The 20498-nt window shown below is 45.7% G+C and overlaps 1 protein-coding gene across 2 annotated transcripts in view; it reads right to left on the bottom strand.

The window, feature by feature from the left end:
* The window catches only part of pomgnt1 (protein O-linked mannose N-acetylglucosaminyltransferase 1 (beta 1,2-)), a 141207-nt gene that overhangs the window by 82792 nt on the left and 37917 nt on the right, over nt 1-20498 (bottom strand). For both annotated transcript variants that reach the window (XM_084309052.1, XM_084309051.1), the window contains exons 8-10: nt 17484-17582; nt 14811-14938; nt 210-280 (exon numbers count right to left, since the gene is read on the bottom strand). In XM_084309052.1, coding sequence (XP_084165178.1) covers nt 210-280; nt 14811-14938; nt 17484-17582 — 298 coding nt within the window. The remainder of the gene's footprint in view (nt 1-209; nt 281-14810; nt 14939-17483; nt 17583-20498) is intronic.

The raw sequence follows: 20498 nt of genomic DNA, 5'->3' as shown, positions 1-20498 counted from the left end.
TGTCGTAGTGTTCTCCAGGACGAGGGGGAACCCTGTCGTAGTGTTCTCCAGGACGAGGGGGAACCCTGTCGTAGTGTTCTCCAGGACGAGGGGGAACCCTGTCGTAGTGTTCTCCAGGACGAGGGGGAACCCTGTCGTAGTGTTCTCCAGGACGAGGGGGAACGCTGTAGGAGTGTTTTCACGCGACAGCAGGACAGAGTGTCTCTTACCTGTAGAGATAGTTGGGTCTGTTCCCCGCGATCACAGCCACCGGGACGCTGAAGACGTTATTGGTGGGAAACTACGGGAAGAAAGAACACAAGCTTCAACGTTGGAACGGTTACCGTCGGTAGTGTGATAGTAAAGGGTTAACCTTCTGTAGTGTGGCAGTGAAAGGGTTAACCGTTTGGTAGTGCGGCAGTGAAAGGGTTAAACAGCTCACAGTTGGAACTAAGGCTGAGACCACTTATCGATTTATAGATAATTATAGATAACTGTGTGAAATCGATAAGTGGCATCACTTATAAAAAATTTATTAAATATTAAATAATAATTTTTATATATAAATACGTTATACTATACTAAAATACTAGGTCTTGTGGCATGTTTTAGTTAAAACGTCCCCATTTCATGTACATTTAGTTGAATTGCAAATATGCAGCGCACTCCTCCATCACATCCAGAGACCACGACTATAACATGAGAAGGATCACTGTGGTCGTTTTGAATGGGGAAACCTGTAACACTAAAGATGGCGGCAACGACAAAGAATTGCTGCAAAATAAACATAAATGTATTGTTTAAATAATAAAAAAAATATATATATAATAAAATTTTAAAAATATCGATATTTATCGAAAAAAATATCCCGATTTATCGATTCTTCCAAATGGCATATCGTCTCAGCCTTAGTTGGAACCTATTTAAACTCAGTTGTAATGTATTTAAACAGCTCACAGTTGTAATGTATTTAAACAGCTCACAGTTGTAATGTATTTAAACAGCTCACAGTTGTAATGTATTTAAACAGCTCACAGTTGTAATGTATTTAAACAGCTCACAGTTGTAATGTATTTAAACAGCTCACAGTTGTAATGTATTTAAACAGCTCACAGTTGTAATGTATTTAAACAGCTCACAGTTGGAACGTATTTAAACAGCTCACAGTTGTAATGTATTTAAACGGCTCACAGTTGGAACGTATTTAAACAGCTCACAGTTGTAATGTATTTAAACAGCTCACAGTTGTAATGTATTTAAACAGCTCACAGTTGTAATGTATTTAAACAGCTCACAGTTGGAACGTATTTAAACGGCTCACAGTTGTAATGTATTTAAACAGCTCACAGTTGTAATGTATTTAAACAGCTCACAGTTGTAATGTATTTAAACAGCTCACAGTTGTAATGTATTTAAACAGCTCACAGTTGTAATGTATTTAAACAGCTCACAGTTGGAACGTATTTAAACAGCTCACAGTTGGAACGTATTTAAACAGCTCACAGTTGGAACGTATTTAAACAGCTCACAGTTGGAATGTATTTAAACAGCTCACAGTTGGAACGTATTTAAACAGCTCACAGTTGGAACGTATTTAAACAGCTCACAGTTGGAACGTATTTAAACAGCTCACAGTTGGAACGTATTTAAACAGCTCACAGTTGGAATGTATTTAAACAGCTCACAGTTGGAATGTATTTAAACAGCTCACAGTTGGAATGTATTTAAACAGCTCACAGTTGGAATGTATTTAAACAGCTCACAGTTGGAATGTATTTAAACAGCTCACAGTTGGAATGTATTTAAACAGCTCACAGTTGGAATGTATTTAAACAGCTCACAGTTGGAACGTATTTAAACAGCTCACAGTTGGAACGTATTTAAACAGCTCACAGTTGGAACGTATTTAAACAGCTCACAGTTGGAACGTATTTAAACAGCTCACAGTTGGAATGTATTTAAACAGCTCAGTTGTTTTTGTAATTTCTTTTTAACAACCAATTTCACAACAATGCCTTTACTGGAAATGTTTACATGTACTGTAGCATCGTTTAACCCTCTCAAGTCTCAAGTGTAGAGTCTCACATGCAAAGGTAGAGTTGTGAACATCGTCATGGCAATGTTAACAGTGACTACTGGTCATTATCCGTGCAGTTCTGGAATTCTGAGACAGAACTTGAAGAAGACATTACAAAAGATTCACTAAAGGGTTAAAGAGTCATAGAGGGGGGTCACCCAGAGGGTAGTCTTACAGGTTCAGGGTTAAAGGTTGTAGAGGGTGGTCTTACAGGGTCAGGGTTAAAGGTTGTAGAGGGTGGTCTTACAGGGTCAGGGTTAAAGGTTGTAGAGGGTGGTCTTACAGGGTCAGGGTTAAAGGTTGTAGAGGGTGGTCACCCAGAAGTTGGTCTTACAGGTTCAGGGTTAAAGGTCATAGAGGCTGGTCTTACATGGTGAGGGTTAAAGGTCATAGAGGCTGGTCTTACATGGTGAGGGTTAAAGGGCATAGAAGGTAGTCTTACAGGGTCAGGGTTAAAGGTCACAGAGGCTGGTAGGGGTGTAACGGTACACAGAAGCCACGGTTCGGTACGTACCTCGGTATTATGGTCACGGTTCGGTACGAGTTCGGTACAGGAAACAAATATTTATAATTATTATTATATATTTATAATTATTATTATTATTATTAAATAGAATAATTTTCTGTAGGCTTGCCGTGGTAGTCAGTGATACTGGTGTCATTCTGTGTTCAGGCCTCCACTGAGTAAATTAATTGCCTAGTGCCCCCTTAACAACTTAGGCTTGTTTCTCACCCGCCTAGTGCCCCCTTAACAACTTAGGCTTGTTTCTCACCCGCCTAGTGCCCCCTTAACAACTTAGGCTTGTTTCTCACCCGCCTAGTGCCCCCTTAACAACTTAGGCTCGTTTCTCACCCGGCTCAGTGGCCTCGTGGGCAGAGCGTCCGCCCTGAGTTCGGGAGGCTGGTAGTTCAAGCCCTGGCCGAGTCATACCAAAGACTATTTAAAATGGTACCCACCTGCTTGACACTCAGCATCAAGGGTTGGTTTGGGGGGGAAGTCCTTGCGACATACTAGTGTCATGTCCAAGGGGTGTACTTGTACATCAAGCTGCTTCACGCTACGGAAACAGGAGATAGGCTCCTGCCCCATGTGCCGTTACGGCTCGAGAACCATTGGTTCTCAAAGGCAACTTCTTGTTAAGTTTCAGTTTCACTTGTAGAGAGGATTTAACTGCACGTGAAGCCGAGACTGAAGACTAGAGAACAGATGACATGTTACACAACCATGGCAGAGGATTGATCAATATTTTGGATTTAAACACAGTAGCAGTTCAACTGGAGAGGAGCTCAGATGATCAGTCCGGAAAAGTATGTATTGCTTTTTCTTTTTTTGCTGTAAAATGTAATGTTTACTTTATTATAATTTTTTGATCGGATCGGGAAAGATCGGTATTGGTAGATACTCAAAATCACATGATCGGGATCGGATCGGGAGCAAAAAAACGTGATCGGGACATCCCTAGTCATTGCCATCAGCATTTCGGATATAAACCCCGCCGGGTCTTTGCCCCTTTCGCTTCCTTCGGGTACGTTGATGATTCTCAAATTGGAACGCCTGGATCTGTTCTCAAGATCATCCACTCGGTCCTGGAGCATCGTGGTTGTGGACCGCAGCCCTTCAACAATGGTTTCCATCTCGTGAGTTTTTCGAAGTTCTCTCCCACCAGCACGTCGGTGTTATCGAGCCTGATTTGGAACGTTGACATCTGTTGTCCCAGTGAGTCCACCGACTTTTTCAGAGTTTCTGTTGATTGTTGTATCAAGCTTGCTATGTCGGATTTGAAGCTATCACGTTGTCTACTGAGTAGTTCCTGAGTAGTGTGTGTCTGTGTGTGCGTCTTTCCATTCGTTAACATTATTGGGCAAACAAGAAAACGAACGAAAACTGTAAAATTGTAATGACCCTGCTGTGTTACAAACATGATATAATGCATTCATGGTTAGGGACACCCGACACCTGTAGTAAGGGGAGGGGAGGGGAGGGGAGGAGGGGAGAAACAGCCTGCAGTGCAGAGGGTCAGTGTGCGTTGTTATTTGTTCTGTCCGATTGTCATCGTGCGTGCGTTTACAAGCTTCAACGTTTTATTCATCATCTAAATTTGGCAATAAAAGCTTAATATTCAACGTTAACAGTTTGAGTGCCAGCCTCCGTGTCCTATTTACCCCGTTGCGTGTCACCACCCACTTCAATGACAGCGCTCTCATATTTGCGAACGCATAAACTATATCTTAAATTATGGCTATGTGTCTAATATGGCCGTCGCTTATCAATTACCTACTTGTTTGCAGTCAACATTGTCGAAACGGATAGTTTTTTTTATCGGTTCATTTCCGTTTTATACCATTTTGAAAAACGCTCGTTTTTGGAAAGTTTCAGAAAAAAATTTAGATTCTGTGATAAACGCCCTTTACTGGAATACAAAAAACAGTGTCATTTTTCTGCCTATTTATGAATCGTTTTCAAATAAACGCTAGATTATCGATAGTATATGTGTACTTATGCATGCTATAGAAGCGGGCTGAAAAGTCGATTATCTTATTTCCTGATTGCACACACACACAGACATACACACATATGGCACACGCTGATATATAGGTGAAAATAGCTCTGATTATCCCAAGACTGGTAAAATAGATTCCTTACCTCAGATCAGATGTTCTCCAAAAAGATTATTCCAATTCCTGAACGCCATTCCAAATATCGATCGCGTTTATTGATCCAACGCTGGGTACTGGAAACACACATTCTCCGCTGTTCTGGTGGTGGGCGATTACTTGGATCGTCTCCGGTTACTTGTCTGACAAGTAAAATGTGGAAGCAGGACTTTTTTTCTCTCCATGCGTTTCATTCAGTCTAATCCAATGGGGTGCAGTACCATCCGGAGACGATATGGGGTGGTATTTTCCCAATTCGAGCTCAGAGAGAGTGCCAGTGGTAACGTGAGGCTAGATTGATGAAATATGAATGGAAATCGCTAATAAAAAAAATAACGATAAAAAAACGGCATATCTCGTTCCTGGCACTCAACGGTTGGTGTTACAAAGGATCAGATTAAACCGAATATATATATTTATTGATTGATATATATTGCATAGTATTTGTATATCGTTTGATATCCCTTGTATATTCCTTGTACATATACACGGAATATCCCTTTAGCCCAGACCATAATATTTCATTCTCCTATTGGACAGCGGTCCACAGGCGCCAGAGCCGCGCCTCCGGAGTCAGGTTCAAAGTCACCGTCAAGACATGTCTGTGCATGCCCGGCCTTGCCCAGGGATACGAGACAGAAATGTCGTTGGCACTAGTTTGTTCACCGTGCATATAAATACGGCGCAGGTGAATACAGAAGCACTTAGTCTTACTTAGTCAGAAGTCAAGAGTTACCCAATAAGTTGAAGCCTCACCCACGATACTCCGTGCGGTGAAGTATGGCCTGTTTGGCCCCAGAATAGAGCATTGAGACCGCGTGCGAATTAATAACTGAATTGTCAGAGTTTGGCGCTATACCGTCGAGTGCGACATATTTCTATTAAGTCAGTAATAGTCTATTTGTGTATAGTGTATCGTGCGGCTAAAGTTCTACAGTGACCAGCATCACCAACGCTTCCTCGTATTAGCTAGAGTTCTTATCCAGGCTGGGCTGCTTTCATGGCGCTTTCACCCAAGGAGACCTAGACGAGAACCGTGTGGACATGTACACTGGATTAATCTACCCGACGACTACATAGCCCTTTGCGGCTGGATTATATTTGCTTTGGTCCTGTGATTTATGGAGCGGAGAACCGCCGACGCCTACACGCGTTGGATTTACCCTGCGAGGAGCCAAGTCGAGTCGGCGCCTCAGAGAGCCTGAGGCCGGCTAGCTTTCTTCACTGTGGAGCTACAGTCTACGGAGAACAGCTGTATTCGTCTGTGGATCAAGAGGCTATTGCACCGTCTCCTGTACTTGGAGTCTCCTTAGTCATCGTTGACCAGACTATCTACTACCGACAGATCCTCTACCCCTGCTGGCTTACAACCAGGGGGACCCTTCCAGTATCTCCCGCTATATATTACTAGTGTACCATAGATATAATTCCCTAAGATTCAGGTTGTATAATTACCTCCTGCGTAACCAGAGAATGGACATTCATTGTTGATTTGCCTACGCACATTCCTTTGCCTTACAAGTGCATTCAAAGTATAATAGAGAAGTATTATGTACCTTTTGCTGCAATAAATACTTAAAGACAACTTTGTGTAGAACCGGTTCATTGTGGGAAGTGTTCATTATATTTAGATATCATGTACTGTATGGCCAGTAATTAAAGTACATAAAGCGGTAGTGGTTTAATGATACCATACTTATCAATACAGTCAGGGAATTGTACCCCTCAGTTACAATTGGTCCTTCGAGCCGGAGGGTAACTAGTGTAATATTAATATAGTGGTATTAATATTGACATGGCCTATGATGAACACTCCACAAAACGGTTCTCCTAAAGTAGATCGCCCGCAGCGTAGACGGCAGACACCTCAGTACTTAGAGGATTACGTTGCCAATATACTACCTAGCCTTCTACAGACGGTAAACACGGAAAAAGTAGATAGTCAAATTATGTCCGACCCTATCGACCAGGCTACCCCGCCAATAGAGGCCCTAGTGGGTTCTAACGTAACTGACCAAGCTCACGGTAGGGACCAGGAGGGACCCGACATGACTTTACCCCCCGCCAAGACCGAAGAAGTAGTCCCCGGATCTCCAGGACTCGCCACAGGAGAACAGATCTCCAACGAGTACTGCCAGGAGCGGATCACCTCAACCAGCGTCTTCCCCCAGCGAGGCGGACAAGATGCTGGCACAGGCATTCCTCGCCAGCCTAGCAGCCTCAACAGAGCGCGATCGACTCCAAGCACAGACGCTTAGTGAGCGCGAACATTCTTCCATGGAAAGAGAACGCCTTCAGGCGCAGCAACGGAGCGACGAAGATCGTATACGTCTAGAGATTAGACGCCTTCAGACGGAAGAGAATATGGTAAGGGACCGGGCCGAAGCCCAGCGCGCCGCCGCCGAAGCCCAGCGCGCCGCTGCCGGTGCCCAAAGAGAAGCAGAGCGCAACCTCGCTCTCACCAAGCGCGAAGCCGAGCGCGACCGATTACAAGCGCAGATAATGGAGCAGCTGATCACCAGGGCAACACCCCCTCCCTCCGCACGGGGTTCCAGGGCCTCGTCAAGACAAGGGTCAAGGGCACCCTCCCCTACCCGATCAAGCGACCCTGAGCCCGACCACCAGAGAGAGCCTATACCCCCCTCCGAACTCCTTCCCCGACCGGTCCACGCGAGACCCAGCTACAAGGAAGAAACGGTCTACACCGCGGAGAGGCTAAATAGACGACTACAGGATCTAGAGGACCTGCCAGAGGAAGAAGAAGAGGAGGAGAATCAAGCCCGACAGCAGCACAGTACTCCACAGGACCAGGAGGTCCAGTACAGCCCAGGCTCTACCCCCGCGGCTCTGCGCTACAGACCCCCGACTCAATTCACGGGTGAGCTTGACGCACGACCAGCCCCGAGGAATAGCACCTGGATACGCGGGCCATGGTACCCAGCAGGTACCAGCCCACCAAGAGGCGTAAGAGGAGACTCGCCTAGGAGGCCTCTCTTCCAACGCTCACCGATGTGCCAGCCATCCATGGCATCATACATTGGCACACCGACATTTCCGGACTTCACCCACGAGAACAGAGCACAGTACACGGAGCTACGAATGTGCTTAGAGACAATGATGTCCGATGTAGCTGATGAACCGTACAAGTATGCTATCCTACTGAAGCACCTCAAGGTGCCCCGAGCGCACAATATAACGCTGGCCTATGCCACCTCTACTACCCCATACACAGCGGCTCTAGCAGCACTCGACCAAAGATATGGACGCATATGGGACTACGTAATACAAGAGATAAGGCATATTGACCGCCTACCCCCAGCCACAGACAATCGCTCACTAGATGACCTGTCTATCAAGGTACAATCCCTGGTAGGGATGCTGGGGGCGCAAAGAGAAAAGGGTATGCACGAACTGTACGCAAACTCTAATGTCGAGAGGATTTTAGAGAAGCTTCCGCCCGCCCGACAAGAGCGCTTCAGGCGGCAAAGAGACCACCGTGATCCTAACGGTCCCGAGCCATCCCTCCTAGACCTAGCCGACTTCCTGGCGAGAGAAGTCAACAGCCTACGGTTGGATACGTTCATGCGGAGCACCCCAAGCTCCAGAGAGGGACCTAGGAGAGCAAACGATGGCCGAAGATTGGTGACCGTCATGCACCAATCAGAATCAGTACCGAGCAGCAAGAACCACAGTACCCCCTCGATGAAAGAGAAGTGGAAGATGGTGTGCCCGTACTGCGAAAAGGAACACTGGTTGTCACAATGTGACACGTTCAAGAAGATGACCGCCGACAAGGTGAGTCAATGGATAAAGTCCAACCGACGCGGTTACCGATGTGCGCGCAGTCACATGGCAGCCGATTGCCGCTTAAAGAAGAGGTGTAGTCGGTGTGACGGAGCCCACCTAGATGTCCTACACGACAGTAACAGAAGAAAGCCTGCACCCTCAAGCAGCACAAAGGCAAGTGTTATGTACATTGACCCCGCCAGCAGCGGGGGCGCCCGGGTGCTCTTAAAGGTGGTCCGCGTAACACTGAGTTACCAAGATAAGGTCATGGACACTTACGCCGTCCTTGACGACGGGTCAGAGAAGACCCTTCTCCTCGCGTCCGCTGCGGCCCAGCTGGGGCTGCGGGGGAGCGAAAACCAGATGACGATTCGGACAATAAGAAGAGATCTAAAGACGATAAAGGGCGAGAATGTCTCCTTCACTATCGCAGCAAGCGGGCAGCCAGAGAGACGGTATAGGATTACTAATGCTTTCACCAGCCAAGAAATAGGCCTGTCGCAGTACACCTACCCCATCGCCAAGCTGATGGATAAATATGTGCACCTGCGTCAACTACCTATACCGCTCATAGACGGTGCCACCCCGACCCTGCTGATAGGCTCCGACCATGCAGACCTCATAGTCCCGATTGACCGGGTCCACACAGGGCCCAGAGGCTGTCCTGCAGCAGTCGAGACCCGCCTAGGATGGACATTACAAGGCCCCCTCGCTAAGTCTCTTAACCGAACAGCAGCCACTAACTGCCTCCACTCCAGAGTGACAGAAGAAGACACCACCCTCCTACAGCATGTCGAGAGGCTATGGACACTAGAGACAATGCCCTTTAAGAACGAAAAGAAAGACATTCGTTCCAAGGAAGACATTTACGCTATAGCCCTCCTCGAGCAGGGGACAAAGAGAGTCAAAGTCAACGGAGTGATGAGATACGCAACTCCACTCCTGAGGCGAGAGGGTATGCCTACCTTCCACGCCCCAAAAGAAGCGACGGAGCGGTATCTATTGAACACAGAGCGGCGCCTAGCCAGAGACCCCGCTCAAGAGACTGTGTACCGCGCTGAGATTAACAAGCTAATCACAGCGGGACACATAAAGAAAATTGACATTAAAGAGGCCGATCAGACGACCGAATCATGGTACGTGCCGCACCACAAAGTCCACCACAACGGCAAGGATCGTATTGTGTTCAACTGCAGCTACCAGATCGGATCACAAAATCTGAATAAAGAGCTCTTGCCCGGCCCAACACTCGGCCCCTCTCTACTAGGCGTGTTACTACGTTTCCGCCAAGACAAGGTGGCCATCAGCGGCGACATCAAAGGGATGTTCCTGCAGGTGAGACTAGTGGAGGAGGACAAGCCCCTGCTGCGGTTCCTATGGAGAGAGAGGATCGGGGATGAGCAACCAGCCATCTATCAATGGGAAGTCCTCCCTTTCGGAACCACATGCAGCCCATGCTGTGCTACGTTTGCACTGCAAAAACACGTCGCAGAGGACCCAGCAGCTGATGAAGAGGTCCGACAAAGTGTAGGAAATAGTTTCTACGTGGACAACTGTTTGCAAAGCGTCTCGACGCCAGAAGAAGCCGAGGCCCTTCTACTCAAGCTCCGCGCCTCCCTGATCAAAGGCGGCTTTGATCTCAGGCAGTGGGCCAGCAGCGACCCGCAAGTATTGCGCAGCCTCTCCCCCGAGGACAAGGCAGCAAGCAGCGAGACCTGGATGGCGACCATCCCAGGAGAAGCCCAAGAAATGACATTAGGACTAGTCTGGCGCTTCAAAACAGACTCGCTCCATTATAAACACACACCCCTGACCAAGGAGCAGGGAAGGTCGACTGCACTACCGACCACCAGACGGAGTGTATACAGAACACTCGCCAGACAATATGACCCGTTGGGATGTATTCTACCTTACACCACCAGGGCAAAGATGATTGTAAGAGCGTTATGGGACAAGGACCAGGGCTGGGACGACCCCATACCCGAACACCTTGCATCCACATGGAGAGAGTGGGAGACGGAACTCAGCTCACTCCCAGGTGTCAACATACGCCGCAGCTACTTCCCACCCACAGTGAGGCCGGAGACGTGCCAGATGGACCTGCACGTCTTCAGCGACGCCTCCGAAGTAGCCTACGGTTCGGTGGCCTACTTGCGTGCCCGAGAGGAGGGAGGAGAAATACATACTGCTTTCATCCTGGCTCGCTCAAGAATAGCCCCACGAAAGCAACAATCTATCCCGCGTCTAGAGCTCTGCGCAGCCCTAGCAGGAGCGCAACTCGCCACGTTAATCCAACGTGAACTCACCATTCCGGTGCAAAGAACAATCTTGTGGTCAGACTCCACGACAGTACTCACATGGATCCGGTCTGATTCGTGCAGATACAAGGCCTTCGTGGGAGTCAGAGTCACAGAGATTCAAGATTTAACAGAAGTAGCAAGCTGGAGGTATGTGGACACAAAACACAACCCAGCTGACGTCATCACCCGGGGAATGTCCCTGGATGACCTCACCCGTCACAACCTATACAGTGACGGGCCAGAGTTCCTCAAGCTCCCGGAAGAAGAGTGGCCTACACCCACCCCACGGGAAGCGAGTAAAGAGGAGGCCGAAAACAAGAAATCTATGTTCTGTGGATTGAACACACTCGTCTCCACAGACCCCGACATAGACGATTGCCTCACCCTAGAGAGTGCGCAGCTAAAGACATTCCTGTGGCACCACCCAGAGGTTCAGCTCACTACTGACATTACAGCAGCTGACTACGAAGAAGCAGAACTTCTTCTACTACAACGAGCCCAGAGAGACTCGTTCCCCGATGAGCTAGACTGTCTACAGGGAGCAAAGCCCGTCCCATCAGACAGCAGACTGCTCCACCTAGCCCCCGAGAGCGACGCCCATGGTCTCATCAGAGTGGGTGGTCGTCTGCGGAGAGCTCCAGACTTACCGGATGACGTCAAGTACCCGATAGTCTTAAACAGCCGACACAAGGTCACAGAGCTGATCATAAAGAAATACGACGAGGATGTGCATCACGCCGGGGCAGAGAGAGTCTTCGCGGAGATCAGACGTCGTTATTGGATACTGCAAGGGAGAGAAGCAGTGCGGCGCTTCCAGCGAACCTGTCTAGACTGTCGTAAGTGGCGAGCGCAGCCCAGTATACCCCGGATGGCTGACCTACCTCCCTGTCGCCTCCGACTCGGCGACAAGCCTTTTCACTCCACCGGTATGGACTGTTTCGGCCCGCTGTATATAAAGAAAGGAAGAGGAACCGAGAAGCGGTGGGGTATTGTATTCAAATGCATGACCACCCGAGCGATGCATATAGAACTCCTTCCAACCATGAGCACAGACTCATTCCTTATGGCCTTCCGAAGATTCACATCGCGGAAAGGCAAACCGTCTATATTATTGTCTGATCACGGGACAAACTTCAAAGGCGGAGAAAGAGAGCTGAGAGAGAGCTTCCAAGCTATGGGCCCAGAACTTAAGACCCACCTCGCTCCATCCCAGATTGACTTCCAGTTTAATCCCCCGAACGCACCTCACTTCGGTGGAACTTGGGAACGAGAAGTACGTTCAATAAAGACAGCCCTGTACGCCGTGCTTGGGGCCCAGACCGTGGCGGAAGAAGTCTTAATGACAGTCCTCACGGAGATCGAGGGAGTATTGAACTCAAAGCCCCTCGGTTACGTCTCAAGTGATGTAGCAGATGTCGACCCAGTCACCCCCAACACACTCTTGATGGGGCGGCTGGACCCCGCGCTACCACAGACAATGTACAGGCCTGAAGAAGCGAACGGCCGAAGAATGTGGAGGTACAGTCAAGTATTGGCTGACAAGTTTTGGAACAGCTTCCTACTCCACTATCTACCGTCTCTACAGACCCGCCAGAAATGGGTGAAAGAGAGAGACAATTTGACAGAAGGAACAGTCGTCATGATTATCGACCAGTCACTACCCCGAGCTATGTGGCCGGCTGGCCGCGTAAGCAAAGTGATCACCGGTGCCGACGGAAAGGTCCGAGCAGCCGAAGTGCTCGTCCAAGGGCGGATCTACACCCGACCCGTGGCGAGGCTAATAGAACTGCCAAGGCTCCCCGATACTATCGATGACGACCATGACCCCATGACTTTGTGAACTGCCCGACCCCTCACAACAGACATTGAGTAGTGGACAGTGCGGTTAATCTGTCTCTGCTTAGCTAATTAGGTGGGACTAATTAGGGGGCGGCTGTTACAAAGGATCAGATTAAACCGAATATATATATTTATTGATTGATATATATTGCATAGTATTTGTATATCGTTTGATATCCCTTGTATATTCCTTGTACATATACACGGAATATCCCTTTAGCCCAGACCATAATATTTCATTCTCCTATTGGACAGCGGTCCACAGGCGCCAGAGCCGCGCCTCCGGAGTCAGGTTCAAAGTCACCGTCAAGACATGTCTGTGCATGCCCGGCCTTGCCCAGGGATACGAGACAGAAATGTCGTTGGCACTAGTTTGTTCACCGTGCATATAAATACAGCGCAGGTGAATACAGAAGCACTTAGTCTTACTTAGTCAGAAGTCAAGAGTTACCCAATAAGTTGAAGCCTCACCCACGATACTCCGTGCGGTGAAGTATGGCCTGTTTGGCCCCAGAATAGAGCATTGAGACCGCGTGCGAATTAATAACTGAATTGTCAGAGTTTGGCGCTATACCGTCGAGTGCGACATATTTCTATTAAGTCAGTAATAGTCTATTTGTGTATAGTGTATCGTGCGGCTAAAGTTCTACAGTGACCAGCATCACCAACGCTTCCTCGTATTAGCTAGAGTTCTTATCCAGGCTGGGCTGCTTTCATGGCGCTTTCACCCGAGGAGACCTAGACGAGAACCGTGTGGACATGTACACTGGATTAATCTACCCGACGACTACATAGCCCTTTGCGGCTGGATTATATTTGCTTTGGTCCTGTGATTTATGGAGCGGAGAACCGCCGACGCCTACACGCGTTGGATTTACCCTGCGAGGAGCCAAGTCGAGTCGGCGCCTCAGAGAGCCTGAGGCCGGCTAGCTTTCTTCACTGTGGAGCTACAGTCTACGGAGAACAGCTGTATTCGTCTGTGGATCAAGAGGCTATTGCACCGTCTCCTGTACTTGGAGTCTCCTTAGTCATCGTTGACCAGACTATCTACTACCGACAGATCCTCTACCCCTGCTGGCTTACAACCAGGGGGACCCTTCCAGTATCTCCCGCTATATATTACTAGTGTACCATAGATATAATTCCCTAAGATTCAGGTTGTATAATTACCTCCTGCGTAACCAGAGAATGGACATTCATTGTTGATTTGCCTACGCACATTCCTTTGCCTTACAAGTGCATTCAAAGTATAATAGAGAAGTATTATGTACCTTTTGCTGCAATAAATACTTAAAGACAACTTTGTGTAGAACCGGTTCATTGTGGGAAGTGTTCATTATATTTAGATATCATGTACTGTATGGCCAGTAATTAAAGTACATAAAGCGGTAGTGGTTTAATGATACCATACTTATCAATACAGTCAGGGAATTGTACCCCTCAGTTACAGTTGGCATGAAATAACGAATTATGCCATGGCTGGCACTCAAAGTGTTAAAGATCAATGTAAGCCAGTGTAAAGTAAAGATATTGAGCATAGATTTGTAAAATGTGCAACCCTAGTTTCACCTAGTGGTATGAGACGTATTCTTCGTATGGCTGCACGTACCGCACCGTGAACCCCATACCGTAAATTCGCGGGACAAATACACGTACCGTTACACCCGTAGAGGCTGGTCTTACAGGGTCAAGGTTAAAGGTCACAGAGGCTGGTCTTACAGGGTCAGGGTTAAAGGTCACAGAGGCTGGTCTTACAGGGTCAGGGTTAAAGGTCACAGAGGCTAGTCTTACAGGGTCAGGGTTAAAGGTCACAGAGGCTAGTCTTTAGGGTTGGGCACGGTTGGGTTCCTATTAGAACCGGTTCCTAACTTCCGGTTCTGGAAGTTTGCATTTTGATTCTTAATTTAGATTCTTAAAAAAAAAAAATTACTTTGTTAATTAATACCCTAGTTACAGTACAGCAACCAAATTAAACTGTATCAAGTCAGCTGACAATGTGAATAGTATGATTTTTTTTGATTTAAAAAAAAATAAAAGAAATCTCCTGCGAAATAAGCTGTGACCTGTTTTGACCTGCACCTCAAAGAATCGGAATCGAGAATCGTTTAGAACAGGAATCGATAGAGAATCAGAATCGTTCAAATCCAAACGATGCCCAACCCTACTGGTCTTACGGGGTCAGGGGTGAACTCGATGGGCGCAGGGTCCTTGCAGCTGCAGATGCTCCCGTACCCCTCCACCTTGCTGCAGAACAGCTTCCTGCGTTTGTTCAGTTCTGTGTCCGCCCAGTGACACTCAGCCTCTGCATGGAGGAAAAGGTCAAAGTTCACTCGGTCTGCCCGCTCTCCCTTCATCCATTGGTTCTCAGAGTAGGGGGGGGACGACGACGACGACTGTAATATGGGGAACTGTAATATCACTAATGATATTATGTTAACCCTTTCACCACCACACTACCAAATGGTTAACCCTTTCACTGTGTGTGACAACACAGCAGGTTAACCCTTCACTGCCACGTGACAAAGGGTTAACCCTTTCACTGCCACTGTGCCACACTACAGAAGGTTAACCCTTTACTATCACACTACCGACGGTTAACCGGCAGTGAAAAGGGTTAATGAAGGAGCGGCTTCGCGCTGTTCCATCACTGGACAACGTCTTGGGTGAATATCCCATAATAGCCGTAGGATTTTGTCGACGGCTTTAATAGTGACTTTGTTTTAACCGTTTTTGTTAAACTTTGTTAAAATTGACAATAATAATGGGACTTCCGTGAGAGCTATAATCGGATGCTGGCTGGATAGACTATACTTGTAAGTAGCAGAAATGCATTGGGTTTGGACTTTTCATAGGTTATTGTTGATCTCTCAAACACACGGTGGAAACTAGTTAAACATTGCGCTGTGAACTCTTGTTCACTTTGATTCATTTGTCTGTCATGGACCTGATGTGGTCTACCCTTAGAATACTATAGTTCACCTCCAGCAGCAGTGAGCTGGACCTCAGTCTATAGCAGGTTAGAATACTATAGTTCACCTCCAGCAGCAGTGAGCTGGACCTCAGTCTATAGCAGGTTAGAATACTATAGTTCACCTCCAGCAGCAGTGAGCTGGACCTCAGTCTATAGCAGGTTAGAATACTATAGTTCACCTCCAGCAGCAGTGAGCTGGACCTCAGTCTATAGCAGGTTAGAATACTATAGTTCACCTTCAGCAGCAGTGAGCTGGACCTCAGTCTATAGCAGGTTAGAATACTATAGTTCACCTCCAGCAGCAGTGAGCTGGACCTCAGTCTATAGCAGGTTAGAATACTATAGTTCACCTCCAGCAGCAGTGAGCTGGACCTCAGTCTATAGCAGGTTAGAATACTATAGTTCACCTCCAGCAGCAGTGAGCTGGACCTCAGTCTATAGCAGGTTAGAATACTATAGTTCACCTCCAGCAGCAGTGAGCTGGACCTCAGTCTATAGCAGGTTAGAATACTATAGTTCACCTCCAGCAGCAGTGAGCTGGACCTCAGTCTATAGCAGGTTAGAATACTATAGTTCACCTCCAGCAGTGCAGGGTTAGAATACCAGGGTTCCCACAGACATTGCAAAATTAAATTCAAGCACTATTTAAATTTTTTAAACGGCATTTAAAAGGATACAATTCACTTTTAAATGCCGTTTTTTTATTGGGAAAAAATCTGATCCAATATTTATTAAACCAATTTCCAACAGTTACACTTTAGATACAATTATATTTCTTGATTCAGAAATTTTTTATTATGGATGAACAAAACTTTCAATGGTTGAAATGGTTGATTTTAATTTCAAGGACTTTTTAACCCTTTCTCTGTACATCCTTATACCCTCCTCTGCCAGCTCTATTTGTCTATGGAGAAGTTCCCCTTCTTTGCAGGGCTATAACCTTTTAAATTGTATTGCTAAATTTGACGTTATTATGGCCCATTCAACGTCAATTATCTATCGTTTAGGATGTAGCAACGTTCTACTTTTTCATTCACATATTCATACTAAAATACGGTCTAAAGTATAAATATGTTTTTATCGTTTTCTGCAGCATTCTGCAGAACGTGATTTATAGCCCTAAATACATTATATTGATGATCAAATACAGTTTGATAGTGATCGGCGCCAGATAAAAAATTTCAAATGTACTTGCTTCTAGAAGTTACTACTCATCATCTGATGTTGACCGGATGGGGGGGGGGTCGTTTATAATTCCGTGGCCAACGTTAGATGATTCATGTAGTGTGGGTGATATGATCATCAGAGCAGTTTGTATCGAACACGGTAATAATAAACGCTGAAACTGGAGCAAAAAGATTGCTATTATGGGATGTTGAAATATGCGATCCATTTCCAGGTTGTATAATAGTATATACGTCCAAATCATGTTGTTTATCGAGTTATTGGCAACGGATCGCTATCCATTGTGTCTAGCTCGAGTCCATATTCGGCCGGACCGAATATGGATGAGCACCAGTTCCTGCTGCTCATTTCCTGTTTGGGCGATCCGCCGATCGGCCACCAGATGGCGCTCTTGAACCGTTGGAGAGTTGAGAGGAGATCAACAGGGGATCTCAAGACTCCGCGGGTGAAATATGATTGCCATCACAGATTTTTTTAAATATTGATCTCAATGACGTGTTACGGCGTCATTGGCAGATTACGCATGGCGGAGATTGGCGTGTTAACTCGTCCTTGGCGATTAAAGGGTTAAGCGCCTTGTTAAAAAATTAGCTGTTTAAGGAATTCCAGGCCTTAGAATTTTTTTTGACAAAAATCAAGCACTTTTAAGCACTTCAAGGACCTTGTGCGAACCTTGAATACTATAGTTTACCTTCAGAAGCAGTGAGCTGGACCTCAGTCTTCAGCAGCACAGGGTCTCCCCATGTCGAGAGTGCTGGAGACTTAGAGTGCTTCTCTCCATACACCTGACCTACACACACACACACACACACACACACACACACACGTTCGAACACACACATACATAAATGCACGTGAACACGCATATACATGACCAGACACAATAATAATAAACGTTATTTGTATAGCACCTTTTATACAAGAATTGCAGCCCAAAGTGCTTCATAGCAGTAATGTAGACATAAGATTGACAAAATAAAAACAATGCATAAAGTGCAGACATAAAATAAAGAGAATAAAAGCAGTGCAATAAAAGTCTCATTTACAGCAATAATCATAAGAATAGACAATTAAACAATTACAATACAATTAAAGACGATGGTGCGGCCGGGTAGCGCAGCGGAGACAGTGGGATCGAATCCAGCTGCCAGCGGTGCCTCCGGCTTGGTCGGTGGTCCATACTAACACAATTTGCAGTGTCAGCAGGTGGGAAGCCGGTGGGGTGGGTCCTGGTTAGGGATGTCCCGATCCGATCACGTGATTTTCCGAAGATCGGGATCGACAAAAAAAAAGGAAAAAAAAGGGATTTCTTTTTTTTTTTTACCTTTTTTTTTTAATTCAACAAACATGACCATGTTCACGTCTTAAACTCATACTGAGGCCTTAGTTTTGGTTTTAAATTGCATATCATCATTCATTTATTTATTGTCACACAGAGCAGAAGAATTTTGCCAAAACAAAAACAAAAACAAATTTTGCTGCAGAACGGCAGACCAGCCACACTCTCAGACCCCAAAAAAAATAAAAAAAAATAAAAACAATTTTATCCCAATTTCTCACATTACATTCACCCTGAATGTTGACGTTATCCAGGTGAAAAGTTAACTTCATTCAAGCGAGGCATTGCAATCCTTGACATAAATCATTTGATGTATAATTAAATCAAAGGAAATGCGTTTGGGTCTGAAAGCTGCCATTCTGCAGCTGGATACTATTAGTTTGTTTTGGCAAAATTATTCTGCTCTGTGTGACAATAAATAAATGAATGATGATATGCAATTTAAAACCAAAACTAAGGCCTCAGTATGAGTTTAAGACGTGAACATGGTCATGTTTGTTGAATAAAAAAAGAAAAAAAATATATCTTTACCTTTTTTTAATTTTTTTGATCGGATCGGGAAAAATCGGTATCGGTAGATAGTTACTCAAAATCACATGATCGGGATCGGATCGGGAGCAAAAAAACGTGATCGGGACATCCCTAGTCCTGGTCGTTGTAAACAGCGACTCCTACAGGTCGGTCGGGGTGCCTGCTCAGCAAGGAAGGGATCTGGGTGAGGTAGTGTGATCCTCCCACACGTTACACTCACCCAATGAGAGTCCTCGCTGTCAGGTGAAAAGAAGCGGCTGGCTGCCTCCACATGTATCGGAGGAGACATGTGATAGGCTTCAACCTAGGGCTGGGCGATATGGAAAAAAATCATATCGCGATAACGATATGATAATTTTATTTTATTTCTCGATATCGATAATTATCGAATTGTTATAATAATAATTTTTTTTTTTTTTTTTTTTTTTTAAACAACAGATGTATGTTTATTTTGCAGCAATTCTTTGTCATTGCCGCCATCTTTAGTGTTACATCCCCTCACACTCCAGTTCTCAGGCTGCAGCTGGTTTAAAAGCTAAAGTAAACCGGCTTCTCTGCTGGCTGTGGCTCCAGAGGAGTTGAACAGTTCTGGCTCTGCTAGTTTATTTTCGATCTTTTGGCGCTTTTTTGGTGGACAAACCACCACACATGTGCACTGTGACTCGTGACTGGAGTCTAGTTCTGCTAGCACACATAGCCTACTGTGTACAGACTGTTTCAAAATGTATTTTAAATTAGAAAGCAAACAAAATAAATGGACAAGAGAAAAAGAAATCTGAATTTGGTAAGTATTGTCATTTGGACAAGCAAAGCCATTACTTTAAGTTGCAGGCAAGAAAGACAAGTCGGTCCACTGTCTCTGGTTTTAAAACTGCCCTGTTGCAGGTAAAAAAAAAAAAAAAAAAAAAAGTATAAAAAAAAAAAAAAAAAAAAAAAAATCGATTTTTTTTTTATTTCGATATTCGATATCGATTATTAAAATATATCGCGATATTTATCGTTATCGTTATATCGCCCAGCCCTACTTCAACCCTCCCTAGACCGGCAAGTGGGGTCAAATGCGCGCAACGACCAGGAAGGGGGGGGGGGGGGGGGGGGGGGGCGGGGGATTGGCATAACGACTAAATTGGGATGGGAGAAAAATACAGAAAAAAGGGAGGAGAAAAAGTTGTTCAAAAAAATTAAATACAATTAAAAGGCGGATTCAAATGAAAATAACTAATTTACAATACAACAATTACAATTACAATTTCAACATATGTCCCACAAAATCGACATACTGTCCTGCATTTGGATTCGTAATTTAGTTTTGTTACATATAAGTCAGTCCGATGAAATATTTTATCAAAATCTTTTATCAAAGATCCGCCTTTTTCAGGGGGAGCCTAACACTTCCAGTGCCACGCCTCTTACTCCTCATTGGCGCCTCATGCCACCCATTAACCCCATGTAAACAGTCACCTTGTTTGTAGAGCTATAACCATATTCTATATTATAGCTATGGATACAGTACGATAGTCATTTGACACTGGGTTTCATCCGGTCAAGATGCAAAAAAGAAAAAAGAATCCATCCATACGTCCCCGTGTTATACCGTGGTGAATATAAATATGGTTTTAGAGCGGTCGTAATCCATGAAATGCTGAGTAATAGCGCTACACGTCGATTACATTGTAGACGCTAGCGTTCCTCGCCTGAACCCGCTATTGTTCCGGATTCAAGTCCACTGTCCACATTATCGGTATTATGTTCCATCATGAATGCATGAAAGGGGGGGGGGGGGGGGGTCGTTTCTGATTATTCGAGCATCAGTAACGGCATTCGCATTGAACACTA

Source organism: Notolepis coatsorum (genome assembly GCF_963971535.1).
Source record: "Notolepis coatsorum genome assembly, chromosome: 2".
In the NCBI taxonomy this organism is placed as follows: Eukaryota; Metazoa; Chordata; class Actinopteri; order Aulopiformes; family Paralepididae; genus Notolepis; species Notolepis coatsorum.
This window is presented reverse-complemented; position numbering and strand designations above follow the sequence as displayed.